Raw genomic sequence first — 19765 nt, 5'->3', positions numbered from 1 at the left:
CGAAAACATACCCTGTACTTCATATGGCCATACTAATGCTACAGAGATTCCTCAAATGAGAATGATAATTGGTATTAGAAATAATACACGTACAGTGCTTGTAACATGGGAGGTAATTTGGGTTTGAAGGCAATATTAAGAACATGCACAGACTCCATGCAAGGTCTAGTGTAAATTATATAAGGTTCATGCTATTAGTTGATGTTAGTCAGTGAAGCTAAATTCAGCTCTTTGGTGAGAGAGAGAGAGAGAAATGGGGTTTAACGTCCTCTCGACACAAACTAGGTCATTTTGGGACTAACATATGGTTTAATTTTATTTCAATAATTCGCTTGCGCGTAGAGGTCTTTAGCAGTGGGAGGAAACCGGAGGACCCGGAGATAATCCACGAGGTTGGACAGGCGACCCTACTCCTTGTCACGTACAACCGGGAATTCGAAACCACGCCAGTTGACTCAATGACAGGCTTTATGATACAGCACGCACGTGCTAACCATTCGGCCACCCAATCCCCCGCTCTTTGGTGAGGGGAGAGCGAAGAAATGGAGTTTAATGTCCCCCAACAAAAACTAGGTCATTTTGGCACCAACACATTGTTTTAATTTCATTTTAATAAATCGCTTGTGAGTAGGGCCCTGTAGCTGTGGGAGGAAACAAGAGGAATCGGAGAAAACCCATGAGGTTCGACATGCAACCCTATACCTTGTCATGTAACAGCAAGGAATCGAAACCATGCCACTCTACTCAATGACAGATCTTGTGATCTAAAGTGCATGAATTAAACCATTCGGTCATCCAAACATGCACACGTTAAACATTCGACCACCTAAACAGGCACACATTAAACCATTCGGTCACCCAACCCCCTAGACCAGTGGTGGGCAAACTTTTTAGGTTAAAGGCCAGATGTAGTGAAAGGGTCTGGCGGGTCGGATGATAAGGCTTCCGGAGCCCGATTTGGCTCGTGGACCGTAGTTTGCCCACCACTGCTCTAGCTTTATAGTGAAGCCTCAGTTTTATTATTATATATATGTATGACTCAGAATCATTCTTCCCAATAAAAACAATTTCTCATGTTTATATTTATTAATTTATATACATATAACAATAGGTACAGTAACTGGATAATACGATATAAAATAAAAATAAATTAGGTGATGGAATTGTTATTTAAACAAATGATAAAACACAATGCCAACAAGTTATTCTTTTAAAAAAACAAAACATCCCCTTAAACAACCATTGCATTAAAGGTAGAAGGATGGGTATATGGGAGCCCTATATAAAATAGTTTTGGGTGAATCTTGTTATTGTCGAAAAATTGGATTGACAGGGGACTAATCTCATTGATAGGAGACTAATAAAATATGGCAAAGGTGTACTTTTGTTGAAAATATTAATAAATGCTTACAATAAATACAAGCTCTAGATGTTTAATTTTATGTTAAAAATAAATAATGATGAATAATGATATTGGCAGTATAAATATTAAATGAAAAATCTTATATTATGAATTTTGATTATTGGTAAGTAATCATCCTGAAATTGTGAGTATGGGATTATTGTGAAAGTTATCCTTTGCATCCTGAGTGATAGCTAAAATCACAAGCTCAAAATGTGAAAGACTACTAAGAAGACTAGTTGCTGTCAGTATGCAGGTCAGAATTCTATGGAATACAATTACGTGTGGTTTAGTGGTCGAGAGCGAGACATTAAGTAATATATTGTAACAACATGAGGGCCGTGAGGCCCGAATGTTTTTACAATATATTATGCAATGTCTTAAGCTCGAGACCATTAAACAACTTAAAATACAGACACTTGCACATGCTTTGTAATGAAATACGTCACTCGAGTTCAATATTTTACTAAGTTACGCTTAGCACATTGCCGGTACAATCATTATGAAATAATGGTACTCCAACATCAAAGGATGACGTCACATCTGTATTTTAATGCTTATTATTGAGCGACGTTTTGACTAGGCTAGAGAAGCTGAGCCGAAACACCGCTCAGTAATTGTATTCCATAGAATTGTGATCTGTATACTCCAGTTCAATTACTAAATGCCATTGAAACAATTTAAACAATTTAAGTAGCTGTCACTTGTCATCTCACACCTCCAACAATTTATTTAGTTGAGGTTGCCTGAAATGTTGGAACATTACAGAAGTTAGAAACAAATGTAATTGTTTTATTAATAAAGAGAGAGAGAGAAATGGGGTTTAACGTCCACTTGACATAAACTAGGTCATTTCGGGACTAACGCATGGCTTAATTTTTTTAAAATAATTCGCTTGCGCATAGGGGTCTTTAGCAGTAGGAGGACCCGGAGAAAACCCACGAGGTTGGACAGGCAACCCTACTCCTTGTCACGTACAACCAGGGAATCGAAACCACGCCAGCTGACTCAATGACAGACTTTATGATACAGAGCGCACACGCTAACCATTCAGCCATCCAATCCCCCTTATCAGTAAAGACAACTAGTGCTAGTCTAATAACGATGATATATATAAGTTAAGATACACTTGTTGAGTATCTGTTTCAGAATCAACTTTTCATAACAAAAACTATATTTCAAGATATTAGTTTACAGATTAGTTATTCTAAATATGCAATAAATAAATATATGTTTTTAATTTTGATTTATTTTCTAAACATATACTTAACTCTTAAATCCATTTCAAATAAACTTTCGCATTCATATGAATATTTCAATTAGTGTGAATCATATCTAACCATACAATTAGTGTAAATTACATATAAACATACAATTAGTGTAAATTACATCTAACCAGACAATTAGTGTAAATTACATCTAACCAGACAATTAGTGTAACCAAACAATTAGTCTAACCAGACAATTAGTGTAAATTACATATAAACATACAATTAGTGTTTACATCTAACCATACAATTAGTGTAAATTACATCTAACCATATAATTAGTGTAAATTACATATGTAATTTACACTAATTGTATGGTTAGATGTAATTTAAACCATACAATTAGTGTAAATTACATCTAACCATACAATTAGTGTTAATTACATCCAACCATACAATTAGTGAGGTTAATGTAATTTAAACCATACAATTAGTGTAAATTACATATAACCATACAATTAGTGTAAATTACATCTAACAATTTTTGACATTATCTTTGAGAGTAAAATTTACAATATCATTTATTGCACTTCAGCGGACTCTTATTAGCTTTCAGTAATGTGCAGTTTGTGATTGGATGACTCCAATCAAAATTAAAATTGCTCAATATCTTTTGAGAGGATTTGTTTATCCCAACCTTTGATGTCAAAGGTACTATTATGCTGTCGCCATAAGCCCAGAATGTGCAATTCCTAAACACATCCACAGATGTTTAAAGGGCTAAATGAAACACAAATAGCATATAGAGTTGTAATTTGATTGCCAAATAACCAGTCAAAACAGTTGAAATATCTAATCTAAACAGTGTGTGTAATAGTATGTGCTCTTACTTTAATGAACACACTGATTAAAGTTACATCCAAGTTAAAAGAATTCATTTCTATTTTATAACATGTTTGGTTGTATCATTGCTTGATAACGGTGAGAGTATCCTCGATGAAACGTTGCAGTTAATAAACCTAGTGAATGTCATCCATAAAGTTGTCTGTTTATTATATATTGCGTTCAATAAATGCCTTTCAAAGACACTTTATAACAATTGCAAGACTATAAGAAAATATAACAGCAATACAAAGACTCATAGGGAATTAAAATTGACGATTCAAAAATACATTTATATCTTTATATAATTACAATAAACAAGTATGATTCAAATACATTTTCATATCTTAGTCCTTGTAAATAGTTTTCAACTTTCATGTTAATTTATTGATCACTTCTTTCTAAATATTAGATCTTGTAATTTACAAGTTGATCACTTAAATATACATTATGTAAGATTTAGATAAAGAGCTAGCCATTCTTGCTACAATAGTTTAAAAATACATAACGTAAAATGAATAATTTGAAAATTTTGTTCAAATTACTCTATTGCGAGTGAAGATATTAGCCTTTGAAGGTTTGACAAGACGTGTGAAATAATTTCAACCACCGTACTGATTGTTCGAATCTAAGTCTCGCTCCTCCATTTTAAACTAAATCAAAATATGGCTGAACCGTTCTCATCTGTTTAATATCGGAGAAATCATTTGCCATCGAGAGTTGATTATGGCCTGGATAAGTTAATTAATGTCTAATTAATAATTTAGAAAACATTTCAGGCCTAAAGAAAAACCTGCAGTAGGCAGATTTAGCTCTTGCATAATGTATGTTTAATTACATTTATTACCTAATTAATCCAGCCTATTATCAACGATAATCGAGATGAGTAGTAGTTATACACTCAGTACAATCAATATATTATGGAGTTTTGAATATTATTCACCATATAATAAGTCTGATTTCCGCTGCATATTTCCGGTGGGACGTTTGGAAAATCGCATACGATATGTCCAGAAATACAGGTGAAGTAGCATCCCTGCTTGTAACTCACCCTTCTAGTTGATAACCACTAGTTATATATTTATCACAACATTAATCTGTTTTTTTTTACTGTTTATAAAGGGTAAAAAGTGAGGCCGGCCATCTGGGCCAATTTTCTACCCTTTGAAAATTATTAGTAAGAGAGAGAGAGAGAAATGGGGTGTAATGTCCACTTGACACAAACTAGGTCATTTCGGGATAAACATATGGTTCAGTTACTTCAATAATTTGCTTGCGTATAGGAGTCTTTAGCAGTGAGAGGAAATCGGAGGACCCAGAAAAAACCCATGAGGTTGGACAGGTGACCCTACTCTTTGTCACGTACAAGTGGGAATCGAACACATGCCACATGACTCAATGACAAACCTTATGATCCCAAGCGCACGCATTTAACCATTCGGCCACCCAACCCACCTGAAAATCATTAGTATTATTATTACTACTCATCATAATTGTCTGATGTTCAAATAAACATTAGAAAGATGTCGTTTCAAACTCTGCTTGATCTCTTCTACAACTTGTGTTTTGTTCTTCTCCTTTCTCATATATAACTTTATTTGTTCTTTCCTTCCCTTGCTGCCTTCTCTCGCTCCGCAATATCAATTGAAGCCATGTTCTGACAAGCTATGACCAAATGAACACCACTAATAGCCATCTTAGCAAAAGCTATTGGAGCAGCAATATACAGAAGTAACGTCCACAAACCAATAGACAGCGGACCCAATGGCACTGTAAAATACAATTAATAATATATATAAATGAAATGTAATAAAATGGGAGTTTAACGTTCTACTGTTTTGCTCCTGACTGGGATAATGAGGACGGGCAAACGCCATAAAGTGTGCTATGAGTGAAATTTTGCCAGGGCCTACTCTTATATCGAATTCCAACTGCCAAGGGATCTTTTACGTGCACACCAATGTATACACGGGAAGGACTATACAGCTGTACTTGTCACTGACAAGTTGTCAGACTCCCCATCCTGCACCACTGACATGAACAAACCGTGTCGGAAAATCCCAATGAACTTTCTTGACCAATGCAGGGATCGAACACGCGACCAATAATATATATAGTTCCAGTTTTATAATTGGACAAATAATGCTCTCCAGTACAACATTTATTGAAGGAAGATTTGTTGTGGATACTCGATCAACAGTCTGTAACATCCCGAATTGACACACAATTCAAGCCTGTAACAGTTCTGTCAGTTCCAACAACTAAGGTGCTGGTGTGATTAGAACTGTGGCGTAATTAAACACAACCAATATTTTTCAGCTTTCATGGTTGGTTAAGATATTTTATTATGCAGTATTTTGGGGATTGAGGGAATTCAATTATAGAACATTCAATCGATAATGAAGGGAGATAATTTTGTTCAAATAATGTTTCTTATCTTTTATTTTTCTTCTATTAGAGACAGTTCTTTAGAGAGGGAGGGATGCCAAGCAGCTCAATTAGACAGCTGACAGGCAAAACCATAAACTTGAACATAGCTTTAAACAATTGTCTCTCCAAAGAAGTTAGAATAAATGAAAACTTACAAACTGGTCCGATGGTGAAATGACGAAGGTAGAGCAAACAGAAAAACAATTCATTGGCTGAACACATCACAAACAATATTTTCTGAAATACAATTATCAATATTATCGGTACACTATTATACCTCTCATCCTTTACCTTGCTTCATGAAAATAATCCCAAAGCAACAATCTTGAAAAGGCTGTTTAAAATGGGGTGTTTTATTTTTAGAACATCAGGTTGTTTTTGTTGATGTCTTGGATTTTATCCTCGAAGGGCAGTCTCATATACATTTTATGTTATTAGAGAACATAAATGACTGGCAATTTAATATATCCTATTTGTATGTAATAATGTAACAATAATTTAACTTATCCCATTTGTGTTATAATGTAAAAATATTTGAACTTATCCTATTTGTATGTAATAATGTAACAATAATTTAACTTGTCCTATTTGTATGTAATAATGTAACAATAATTTAACTTGTCCTATTTGTATGTAATAATGTAACAATAATTTAACTTGTCCTATTTGTATGTAATAATGTAACAATAATTTAACTTGTCCTATTTGTATGTAATAATTTAACAATAATTGAACTTGTCCTAATTGTGTGTAATAATGTAACAATAATTTAACTTGTCCTATTTGTGTGTAATAATGTAACAATAATTTAACTATCCTATTTGTATGTAATAATTTAACAATAATTCAACTTGTCCTATTTGTATGTAATAATGTAACAATAATTTAACTTGTCCTATTTGTGTGTAATAATGTAACAATAATTTAACTTATCCCATTTGTGTTATAATGTAAAAATATTTGAACTTATCCTATTTGTGTAATATGTAAGAATAATTTAACTTAACCTATTTGTGTGTGATTATGTAAGAATAATTTAACTTATCCTATTTGTGTGTAATAATGTAACAATAATCTAACTTATCCTATTTGTGTGTAATAATGTAACAATAATTTAACTTATCCCATTTGTGTTATAATGTAAAAATATTTGAACTTATCCTATTTGTGTACTAATATGTAAGAATAATTTAACTTAACCTATTTGTGTGTGATAATGTAAGAATAATTTAACTGATCCTATTTGTGTGTAATAATGTAACAATAATCTAACTTATCCTATTTGTACAATAATTTAACTTATCCTATTTGTGTAATATGTAAGAATAATTTAACTTAACCTATTTGTGTGTAATAATTTAACAATAATTTAACTTATCCTATTTGTGTGTAATAATGTAACAATAATCTAACTTATCCTATTTGTACAATAATTTAACTTATCCTATTTGTGTAATAATTTAACAATAATTTAACTTATCCTATTTGTGTAGTAATGTAAGAATAACTTATCCTAACAATAATATACTTATCCTATTTGTGTGTAATAATTTAAAAATAATTCAAATTATCCATTTGTGTAATAATGTAAGAGTAATTTAACTTCTCCTATTTGTGTAATAATTTAAGAATAACTTATTCTAACAATAATTTAACTTATCCTATTTGTACAATAATTTAACAACAATTTAACTTGTCCTATTTGTGCAATAATTAAACAATAATTTAACTTGTCCATTTCAGTATTTGTGTAATAATGTAAGAGTAATTTAACTTATTCTATTTGTGTCATAATATAACAATAATTTAACTTATCCTATTTGTATGTAATAATTTAAAAATAATTTAACTTACCCTGTTTGTGTAGTAATGACGTAGAATAAAATTCTCTGACAAGTCAATATGTTTATGATTGTCCTTACCAATCATTAAAGAACTGAAAAATAAATTAAACTTTTATAGATTTTAAGAACAAAAAATTATCACTGAAACCTGTAAATGGTGCAATGTATAGCCTCGTTCTTTCTGGTCACTTCTTACAAATGACGCTGAAATTGACTATGGTACACGATTCGTGTACCAATGGTAAAATGTTTATTTTATCTTAAATATTGGATATAAGAAGTCTACTTTTTTCCGGTAAGATCACAACATTAATGTTGATTTGAATTGAATTGACAAATAATTCGTGTTTTCAATGTGTAAGACTTTGGATGGTATTGAGTTAGAGGCTTAGCTACTTTAAGTATTAAGAGAGAGACAGAGAAATGGGGTTTAACATCCACTCCTCGACACAAACAAGGTCATTTAGGGATTAACCTATGGTTTAATTTTATTTCAATAATTCGTTTGCGCGTAGGGTTCTTTAGCAATGGGAGGAAACCAGAGGACCAAGAGAAATCCAATGAGGTTGGACAGGTGAACCTACTCCTTGTCATGTACAAGCGAGGAATCAAAACCAGGCAACTTGACTCAAATGGCAGACCTTCTGATCCAACGTGCATGTATTAACCATTCAGCCACTCAAGCTCCCCTTATTTGAAGAACCCTTTCTATTAGTAAGTGGCCTAATCAGTGCAGAAAGTAGGATGTTAAACACCATTCCATTTCATTTATTAGTAAGTGCAAGGGAGGGAACTGCACCATATATACTAACAAACTAGAAACCTAGAAATCAAAAATAATAAATTTCTCTTAAATCAAGTTAATGGAATCAGAGGCTGGCTGTACAGTCCTGGTGACTGCAGTGACATGTGTGTACAAGCTTCATTTAGTTCACAAGAGTGAAATGAAAATAACTCAAAACAAGGGAGGTAATTACTAAATGCAAAAAGTGGCAGATCACCACTAAATATCATCATATCGGTAACCCACGATTTTTACTTTGTCTATATCTAGCTATTCTCTCTTTCTCCCTTTTGCATGGCAATGTTTTTAATATGCTACTTCTGTGTGTCTTAAAATTTCAGTAGTTAACCTTATATAAAATTTGGAGTAAAGAAAGACATGGTCATTTGTTGCTGTCTGTTATGCCAAACGAAAATAAAGGAAAAAGCTAAAGCTGGGCAAAGAGATCTGAATGAACATTGAAGTCAATAGGGAAATTAATGGTGGTCTGCTTCCAAAACATGAACGGGGGGGGGGGGGAATTCCCATACATGGATATTTTGAACATTTGGTGTCAGACATGTAATCAAAAACACAAATCTGTGATAAAACACAGCCACTTCAGGGATAATGCCCAACAAATCTTTAATTTTTATGTCTGACAATGTCTATGACAGTTGCCTTATTTCCAGGCTTGGTCTAATGTTATCACTGAACTTTAGCAAAAACCAAGAAAATTTTTGTTTTAATGATATACCTGTGTAGATGAATCCAGTGACTAAAGATGTCAAGTGCCATACTGAACTGGAAGAAGAGGATATAACTTGGGTAGAAATAACACAATATCCCACATAAACACATTGTAGTTATACGATCGGTCAGCTGATCCAACATGGCACCCAGTTTACTTGCTGAAAAATATAATAAATCATAAATATATTAATCAATGACAAAATGTAATTAAGGCCTTTATCTAATCTTACCTAATGCTGCTTTAATCATTGACACAATCTAATTAAGAAATGAAATGAAATGAAATGGGGTTTAACGTCCTACTGTTCTGCTCCTAAACTGGGCTAATGAAGACGGGCATACGCCATACAGTGTGCTATGAGGGAAATTTTGCCAGGGCAGCGGCACTACGGCCTGCTCTTATATCGAATTCCAACTGTCAAGGGATCTTTTACGTGCACACCAATATGTACACGGGACCTCGTTTTTTTTGTCCCATCCGAACGACTAGACAGCTGTCCTTGTCAGGCCCTCCGTCCTGCATTACTGACAAGGGGAAACCATGCCGGGAAATCTGGATAGACTTTCTCGGCCGATGCAGGGATCGAACACCCGACCTCCAGGCTAGCGAGCCAGCGTCCTACCCACTTAGCCACGTGATCCCCATCCAATTAAGGCCTGGAATTGTCAGTTCTTTATCTAATCTTACCCAATGCTGCTTCAATCAATGACACAATGTAATTAATGCCAGGAACTGTCAGCTCTTTATCTAATCTTACCTAACGCTGCTTTAATCAATGACACAATGTAATTAAGGCCTGGAATTGTCAGTTCTTTATCATATCTTACATAATGCTGCTTTAATCAATGACACAATGTAATTAAGGCCTGGAACTGTTGGTTCTCTATCTAATCTTACCTAATGCTGCTTTAATCAATGACACAATGTAATTAAGGCCTGTAAACAACGATTTTAGCTGTACATGACAATTAAAACTCTTACTTAGAATTTGTTAAACCTGTAAAGTCTACAAAGTTTCTTTCATAGAGGTCTAGAAATATTGATCTTAATTGTACTCCTGAAGTTGTACATATACCTGACAATTTTAACTTTGTGCCAGAAATGTATTAAATATATCAATAAAAATGTAGAAAACAGACATAGCCTACATTGTACATGTCTTTGTGTCAGACAAAATCATATCCACTATATGAATAGTGCCTGACAAAGCGAAGCCTGCATTTGTGCCTGACTATGTCTGGAAGAAACGTCTTATTTCCAGGCTTGCACACATTCTGGTGTACAATTATACATCAGACTTTCGACACTTCCCTGGGGGGTTGGGTGGCCGAATGGTTAACACATGCGCGTTGGATCACAAGGTCTCTAATTGGGTCAAGTGGTGTGCTTTCGATTCACTGCTTGCATAAGCCAAGGAGTAGGGTTACCTGTCCAAACCTGTGGGTTTTCTCCACATCCTCCAGTTTCATCCCACTGCTAAAAAGACTGCTATGCGCAAGTGAATTACTGAAATAAAGTTCGACCATATGCTAGTCCCGAAATGACCTAGTTTGTGTCGAATGGACGTTAAACCCCATTTCTCTCTCTATACTTCCCCCTGAACTACATCTTTGTCAGTTGAGTATCTGACACCCAGTCTTTGGAAATGGAGTCTCATGTCTCGACTAATATTTTTCAACACTAAGATACACCTCTTGTGTACTGGATTATGGATGATACTGTCCAGACAGTGTTCGGTGGATAACCCCACCCCAAAAGAGAAGTGACATGGGACTGGAGTGTATGATTTTTCAAATACTTCACTTATGAAAAACCACACTTGAAATTGAATTGTTAAAAATAAACTTACATTGGTTTAAAAGTCTGGCAAAATGGCCATCAAAAGCATCGAGAAAGCCACTTAATAAATAGAAGAATGCTGCCCTATAATGATCTGTAGGCATATAGTAGAATGATACAAATGCAAAGAAGATACGGAAATAATCTGAAATAGATAAAAATAATATTCATACAATGTATATCACTGTTTAATTAGAATCTTGGTGTCATACTAACCAGCTTTAGCTTGCACAATAAGCATTTTGGGACTAACATGCACATAGGGGTCTTCAGCAGTGGGAGGAAACCGGAGGACCCGAAGAAAACCCACGAGATTGGACCGGTGACCCTATTCCTTGTCACGTACAACCGGGGAATTGATACCACACCAGCTGACTCAATGTCAGACAGACATTATGATAGCATTGCACACAAACACAAAGTATCAATATGAATATCAATGTGACAAGGCCTAATATTAATACACGTAAATAGGCCTAAATCGAAATTGAAAGATATAACAGTATTCCAACCAACCAAAGAATTATATGTAACCAATGTTCTTTACAAAAAGTTAAAAGTGAATTACATTTCTTACTAGAATGCCCGGTCTACGAATCTCTCCCTACAATTTACATATATCCAACACTTTCTGACAACTGTCTACCATATACACTTGAAACACTGTTCAATCCATGCAAAATCCATCAGTGCTTTTATTTTAACTCATTTAAACCAAGGGTTTAAAATACTGTATATTAACTGTTCTTGTCTTTTCATTGTTGTTTGCTTATTTCTTAAATACACTTGTATGTATATTTATGGTCATTTATATTGGCCTTTTTGAGGTAAATGTGTATATATTACATAGTGTTTGTCTTAATAAAATAATGTAGGCTTGATTAAAAAAATTAACATTTGTTTTGTTTGTAAATGTATACTAGTATACATGTCATTTGTCATGTTGTTATTATTTGTACATGTTTGCATGGGGTGCAGGCTGTTTCGAATCCTGGCTGTTTTGTACTTAGTTCATTTGTACCTAACATGAACCGTTTCGTACTTCACTTCGTACATCAAATTGATTTGTACCTTTTCATATGTTGTTGAAATCAGTTGAAAGAAATTGAAATAAAGGTGAAACGATTTGATCAAAACCAACACTCATGTGGGGTACAGATGAACTAAGTACGAAACAGCCAAGTTACAAAACAACTTGCATTCGCTTAGAGTATATTGGATGCTGAATACTTAATACGCACTATATCACAAGGTCTGTCATTGAGTCAAAGTCAACTACATTGGTTTCGATTCCCCGGTTTTACGTGACAAGATGTAGGGTCGTCTGTTCAACCTCGTGGGTTTTCTCTGGGTTCTCTGGTTTCCTCCCACTGCTAAAGACCCCTACAGGCAAGCGAATTATTGAAATAAAATTGAACCATATGTTAGTTCCGAAATTACTGAGTTTTTGTCGAGTGGTCTTTAAACCCCATTTCTCTGTCACTCTCTTAATACTTAATAATGGATGTTTCGTACAATAAAATCTTCTCTAATTATTTATGGGGGGTTGGATGGCTGAATGGTTAGCGTGTGCACGTTGTATCATAAAGTCTGTCATTGAGTCAACTGGCGTGGTTTCGAATCCCTGGCGTATGTGACAAGGAGTAGGGTCGCCTGTCCAACCTCGTGGGTTTTCAGCAGGTCCTCCGGTTTCCTCCCACTGCTAAAGACCCTTATGCACAAGCGAATTATTGAAATAAAATTAAAGCATATATTAATCCCGAAATGACCTAGTTTGTGTCGAGTGGACGTTAAACTCCATTTCTCTCTCTCTCTCTCTCTAATTATTATGTAAAATATGTAATGATATCATTATCATTCTTTACTTACCAATAATATTAGGAACAAACAAAAAAATGTTCTCTGCCATGTTGACAACGTCAAGAAACAACTAATATGGTAAATTTGTAAAAATAGCGCTTTATTTTGAGGCAGACTGAGTCATAAATAAAACGCCTCGTAATTTATTTTTCGTCACGACTTCCAGATCAATAAAGACAAGATTATACCAGACAAAAATAATTTAATTGCGAGTTATCTTTCCTTGATCAGGAATACCCAGACACTCAATCGAACACGTAAAACGAACAGGCACCCTTGTCTTTAATTTTTTTTATTTTCCACTGTACTTGTGTTTAGTTGTGTTTCTATACCTGTTAAATTCTCTGTCAGAATTTCTTATACTTGTTATCGGTCAGTTATCTAAAAGATACACTCACAAACAGTGATTTACCGATCGAAGCCATTTCTCAGGACGCACCATAATTAACTTTGAAAGCGCCACCTGGCGAGCTCATCGCTTGCTTAGAGACGGTCCCCAAAAATGGATGCGTAACGAAATGGATGAATGTGGACCCGTCGAATGTGATAAATATGCATTTTTATTAGGTTCAACTTTAAGAAATTCGGACCAAGACAGTTTCTTTACAGTTTATGATTCAATTTTACCATCAAATCTTTCACCGTCACAGGTTAGTAAGACGACAAGTGACCCACTTCGTTTACCGTCAAATCGGTTTTTCATTTGTTTTTGTTGTGTTTTGATAGGACCCCAGCGTAGATTTTACTTATACGTGTGCTTATTAATTTTTTTTCTGTTATTCAGTAACCCTTCGGACAAATTTGTATACTTTGTGCACAATTTTTGTTCCTTTTTATTTGCTTTCTTTCTTAAAATTCGCGTAAATTTTTTTTTAAAAAGGCAAGCATTTCGTCAACAAATTTTTTAAATCGGGGTTTTCAGAGTTAACTCCCATGTTGAATAAGTTCCGGTTCATATTGGTAAGTTTATCCAGACAAGTTTTATATGACATTTTGAACGAATATTCGGTCTGGATAAGGAAGGACAAAAGTGACCTTGCCCTTATATTTGCATACCGTACATTTATTAATCATTACTCGACCGACACCGTAGTCAGCCGCGTTCTGTTTCATGACGTGTCTACGGCCTGTAATTGGCTGCTATTTACCTTACCCCCATAAAATCTAGTCAGTGTATTCAATCATTTCGTCATTTGAAACCCAGCCCACTGTTTTTGACAAGAAAATGGTGGATAATCTAAGGACATAAGAAGTTCAGGTAGGCCCAAAACTAAAAGCGATGGTGTAAATACAACGTCCTTCACTTTCTTACTTGATGTACCTCATTGGCTAAATATGGAGAAAACACACACACGAGCACACACCCCGAATTAGTAAGTCATGCAAAATGGACTGTCCTCTTACACAGTTAAGTGCATACCAAGTAATCATGATAGTGTGGATTCCCCAAATCCCACTGAAACCCATGTTATACAGTTATTTTCATGGAGTAAAACATTCCCCAAGCAAGTCGTTTTATTTCCAATCTGCTCATAAATAATACACAACAATCATGCAGTTGTAGCCATGCAATCAATCCTACAAACTCACAAACATCCTGATGCTTTGTCAAATACTTTGTAGTGTATGTACTATAAGATCCGGCACTGCATATTATCGTTCAAGTGTCTTAATTTATTTGTACATCATCAATGTACCATATATATAGTATAGCTGAACATCCATTTATATGATGTACATGTAGATGAATGTAGTTTTATGATATTTATTTTAATATGAAATTGGTTAGGCCCTGGAAGCTTGTTTTGCATCCTTTAATTTAGCTGCAAGAACGTTGCTAAAACAATGAGATATTTCTGATGTGGAGGGTAGTAATTAAGTAAGGCGTGTGTGTGTGAGTTGTATTTTTTGTCCGCTTCCATCAAGGGTAGTAAGGTACCGTACCTGGTATCTACCTTTATTGCAATGAGGTCTGAATATTCAAAATAACTTTCCTGGTTCATATGAATTTTTTTTTTTTAGACGGTAAAGGAATGTTGTTACTGTGTATGCATGTATTTTGAATATACAGTTCTTGTACATGTATATGTACACAGCTTACTCGTTGAGCATTCTGGTTGTATTGGTGTGGTTGGGTGTAGCTCGTTATTAAAATGTAATTTAGGGGACAGAGCATACATGTAGGGCGTAGGCTATCACCTTTCTCCCAAATAGAAAGATTGTTATGGTAGAAGTGCAGGGTAGTGTGACCCAAAATTGCATTGCAACGGCAACGCTCACATAATAATACATGTACAGTCAAACATCCTGCAAAATTAATTTTGAAGGGAAAAACCCTGTTTTTCATAAGTCAGGCTTTGAAACAGTTTTGCTTGAATAATTTTGCTTACATCCATTTTGCAGGGAAAAACCCATATTTTCATAAGTCAGCCTTTGAAACAATTTTGCGTAAATAATTTTGCGTTGATAATTATGGAATTTAGTCGTTAAAAATACACTGTTTGATGGTGATTGTAAAATACCAAACTAACATTTCACAATACAACAAATAAATGACTGATGTCACCAATAATCTGCACAAACTCTTGTCGTTCTATTGTATTTGTAAAGTATATATGAATCATTATGAATTTTAAACAAGCATTATGCAAAAGCTAAATCTGTCTATTGCAGGTCTTTCTTTAGGCCTGAAATGTTATCTAAATTATTAATTAGACATTAACTTATCCAGACCATAATCAACTCTCGATGCCATCGTTAGCCTGCAATATTTAGTGGATTTGAATACATTTTGTGGTGGATAATTTAGCGTAGAAATGGATAATCAAGACTTCGTTTATTATTGTATGTTCGAGGCTAGCCTAAAATTGAATTGCTAATATCTTGGTTCAGCTCTTTATCTAATCTAACGCCCCTTTAATTAAATGGTAGACAGACAACCATCAAATTTTCCAAGTGCCGATAGATTGAAAATATTGATACACCATATTTTGTATAGTGATGGATCAATATACATGCATTGCAATATACTGATATTGGTTTTGTTTGACAGCCCTAGTTTGTACACACACTTTACAGTTATACATGTATGTACACAGTTAAGAATCAAGCTGCAAAAATAAGTATGCATATGAACAGATTTAAAATTAACATAATTCATAGGTAGATCACCTATGACACAAGTAGCACTTTGAATCATTCCGAGTTGGACATTGTACCTCATGATAATAATGATCCTTTTGAAAAAAATAAGTAATTTGAATCCAAATATCAACATCTTATTGAAATCAAAACTTAAACAAAAGTCCCTCTATGGTGAATAATGTTTCTCTGTTAATATTTTATCTTATGGTCTATGGTGTATCTAAAGTCACCCGTTAACATTTTATGTTTTGTTTTGACCCGTTTTTGTTTGGCACATGCAACGTCAAAGATTGTCCATCCCATGCACTCGGATGAAATTATCTTTTCATTATTTTATTAATTTTATGTAAGTGATATATTAGGTAAATGAAGAATTTTTGTTATATTAATTTTGAAGAAGCCTTGTCTGAAGAGAGAATCATACATTGTAGTTAATTTAAACATTCCAGAAAAAAATAAATTAATTTTCTTTCCTTTATTAAGATTTATGAGTAGAATTTTATGGATGTTAGTTTTCACTTTGAAAAATCTTGTGAACCCTCAACGATTTGAAATAGCTCAAACATCGAGATAGAACCAGAATAATATACATGTATATATATACAAATTTAATTATTTCTGATAGTTACATTATGGATTGTTGTGGCTCTTGATCAATTTTTAGCATTTCGTAACTGTGCCCATTACTGACAAAAGATGGTTAGCACATGCACGCTGTATCATAAGGTCTGTCATTGAGTCAACTGGCGTGGTTTCGATTCCCTGGTTGTATGTTTCAAGGAGTGGGGTTGCCTGTCAACATCGTGAATTTTCTCTGGGTCCTCCGGTTTCCTCCCACTGCTAAAAACCCCTACATGCAAATGAATTATTGAAATAAAATTAAACCATGTGTTAGTCCCGAAATGACCTAGCTTGTGTTGAGTGGATGTTAATCCCTCTCTCTCTGTCTCTGGTTTGTGTTTTAACAGATAATGTTCTAAACATTAGTGGAGTTCAGTTTGGGGGTTTAACGTGTGAGCGTTGGATCATAAGGTCTGTCATTGAGTCAAGTGACGCGGTTTTGATTCCCTGAATGTACGTGACAAGGAGTAGGGTCGCCTATCCAACCGCATGGGTTTTTTCCGGGTACTCTGGTTTCCTTCCACTGCTCAATACCCCTATGCCCAAGCAAACTATTGAAATAATTTTGAACCATATGTTAGTGACAAAATGACCTAGTTTGTGTCAAGTGGACGTTAAACCCCATCTCTCTATCTAACTAATAGTTTGGTCATAATAAGCAGCTGGTGAATTGATAATGATATGCATGTATTATTAAATCAGTGTATTAAACATACCAGTGTATTAAACATATATTATTTTGATTGATTTAAAGATACAATATGATACAATATGCAAGAGCTAAATCTGCCTATCACAGGTCTTTCTTTAGGCTGAAATGTTATATAAACTATTAAGTAGGCATTTATTAACATAAGATAATAATCGACTCTCGATGGCATTGGATACTCAAGATTTAAACTAGATTAGAATGGTTCACCCTTTTAAAAATTTAATTTATAAATGGGAAAGTGAGGCTAAGTCTCAAATATACCAGTGCCCTGGTTACCATAATGCACACACCTTGTCAAAACAACAAACAGTGATAACGTGGCTCAGAATGAAGTAATTTGAATGAAATTTTCAATATTTTTGAGCTATTATAACAAGAATGGTCAGCTCTTTATCTAAATCTTACATAATGTATCTTGAAATAGTATTAAATATGTTGTAATAGTAGTAGTACATGAAGGTTGTAACTACATGTCTAACACTTGTATTTGTTATGTGTACAATCTATAAGGACATACATGACCCTACATATAATAACTACTATAACTGATAAGGAAACTAATTATAATATGTGTGATGAAAGAGGAAATTGAACAATTCGGAAATGGTGTTTCACAGGGCTTTTATTTTGTTTAAATTTATCAGTCAACAGTAATCTGTCAGTTTCTGGTATAGTAGGTTATGGTTCATTATATTTGTATGGTTTTTCTAGAAAAAATTTATCCATATATATATATATACACACACACACACATACCTTTTATCTTTTCATCGTTTACCGTGAAACAAAGTAGTGCAGCTTTACAGTTGTGGCAGTTAAAGTTTACGGTTGTGCTGGGGATCACGTGGCTAAGTGGGTAAGACGCTAGCTCGCTAGCCTGGAGGTCGGGTGTTCGATCCCTGCATTGGCCAAGAAAGTTCATCCAGATTTTCCGGCGTGGTTCTCCCTTGTCAGTGATGCAGGACGAAGGGGCTGACAAGAAAAGCTGTCTAGTCGTTCGGATGGGACGGAAAACCGAGGTCCCGTGTACACATTGGCGTGCACGTAAAAGATCCCTTGGCAGTTGGAATTCGATATAAGAGTAGGCCGTAGTGACGCTGTCTGGGCAAAATTTCCCTCATAGCACACTGTATGGCGTCTGCCGGTCTTCATTAGCCCAGGTTAGGAGCAGAACAGTAGGACGTTGAACTCCATTTCATTTCATTTCATTTACGGTTGTGCTACTATTTCTGGATATATAGATATAGATAAACACTAGGTCATAAAATTACAATTTGATTATTTTATTTGTGTTAAACTAAAGCTCATAAAAATTGATCTATGCTATAGCTACATGTACATCGGACTGTAACCGCACAGTGTTCTGAATACTGGCACATTGAATAAGACGCTAGCTCATGTACTGGTCCGATGGTAATGGGTTCGACCATGGTGTTATTAAAAAAAGATGTCACAAGATCATAATTTGTGATTGATGGTTTTTTACGGAAGAATAGACATTTTAGGTATTTTGTGATTTATTTATTATCAATGACGATTAGAATGAACAAGACCTTAGATGGGTAAATCCAATGAACTGAATGTTTATGTCATAATCTTGAAATGAACTGTCCACTTAATGGAGATTAGGGAACATGGTCTATTTAAGGCCTGCATACAACCAGTACTGGACGTTTTGTCTGTGATAATCTTTTAAGTGGTGGAACCCCCCATAGCCTATCCCTAACCCTTCCCCTGGCACAACAAACTTATTTTTCTCCTCCTCCATATTGTTACTTCAGCTTTGTATGGGGGGTTGGATGGCCGAATGGTTAGCACGCGCGTGCTGTATTATACGGTCTGTCATTGAGTCAACTGGCAGGGTTTCGATTCCCCGGATGTACGTGACAAGGAGTAGGGTCGCCTGTCCAACCTTGTGGGTTTTCTCCGGGTCCTCAGGTTTCCTCCCACAGCTAAAGACCCCTACGCGCAAGCGAATTATGGAAATAAAATTGAACCATGTTAGTCCCAAAATGACCTAGTTTGTGTCGAGTGGACGTTAAACCCCATTTTTCTCTCTCTCCCAGCTTTGTATGTTGACCACACTATGACTTGTTTATGCAAGGCTAAATATAGTAGTATCCATGAAAAGCTTGCAACAAACCATACATTTAAACAACACAGGTGGTTTGTTGGCAATAGATTGTCTGTGTGTAGATAAAACATAGTGACTCAGTTTTCTTAGATTCTTCTATTAGTGTTTAACGTGCACGTCTACCGAGTGTGATATCGCGGACAAGTTGTCTTATTTTTTATTATACTTAGTC

At 34.7% G+C, this 19765-nt stretch overlaps 2 protein-coding genes across 3 annotated transcripts in view; one reads left to right on the top strand and one right to left on the bottom strand.

The window, feature by feature from the left end:
- Nucleotides 1–1076: 1076 nt before the first annotated feature.
- Nucleotides 1077–13144, bottom strand: LOC126825167 (CDP-diacylglycerol--inositol 3-phosphatidyltransferase). The gene is made up of 6 exons (XM_050554673.2): nucleotides 12992–13144; nucleotides 11133–11267; nucleotides 9287–9440; nucleotides 7777–7858; nucleotides 6078–6159; nucleotides 1077–5262 (listed from the first exon to the last, which is right to left on the bottom strand). The coding sequence occupies exons 1-6, from the start codon at nucleotides 13029–13031 to the stop codon at nucleotides 5087–5089; spliced, it is 669 nt and encodes a 222-aa protein (XP_050410630.1). The 5' UTR covers nucleotides 13032–13144; the 3' UTR covers nucleotides 1077–5086.
- Nucleotides 13145–13477: 333 nt separating this feature from the next.
- Nucleotides 13478–19765, top strand: part of LOC126825132 (uncharacterized) — a 67198-nt gene continuing 60910 nt past the window's right edge. The window contains exon 1 of one of the 2 annotated variants that reach the window (XM_056101591.1): nucleotides 13478–13632. In XM_056101591.1, coding sequence (XP_055957566.1) covers nucleotides 13489–13632 — 144 coding nt within the window. In that variant the 5' untranslated portion in view covers nucleotides 13478–13488. Of the gene's footprint in view, nucleotides 13633–14037; nucleotides 14241–19765 lie in introns of those variants that run through there. The other variant, XM_056101592.1, reaches the window with a different exon arrangement.

This window comes from Patella vulgata, chromosome 6, assembly GCF_932274485.2.
Source record: "Patella vulgata chromosome 6, xgPatVulg1.2, whole genome shotgun sequence".
Taxonomy (NCBI): Eukaryota; Metazoa; Mollusca; class Gastropoda; family Patellidae; genus Patella; species Patella vulgata.
Note: the sequence above shows the minus strand (reverse complement) of the source record. Positions and strands in the feature narration are given on the sequence as shown.

Bases quoted from the DNA above. Each gene is read 5' to 3' on its own strand.
- LOC126825167 (XM_050554673.2), bottom strand. From the start codon at position 13,031: ATGGCAGAGAACATTTTTTTGTTTGTTCCTAATATTATTG. The intron at 6,160-7,776 runs GTAAGTTAAATT...ATTGTATTTCAG, and splicing joins GTCATTACTACACAAACAGG to AAAATATTGTTTGTGATGTG. The intron at 5,263-6,077 runs GTAAGTTTTCAT...TGTATTTTACAG, and splicing joins TTTCACCATCGGACCAGTTT to TGCCATTGGGTCCGCTGTCT.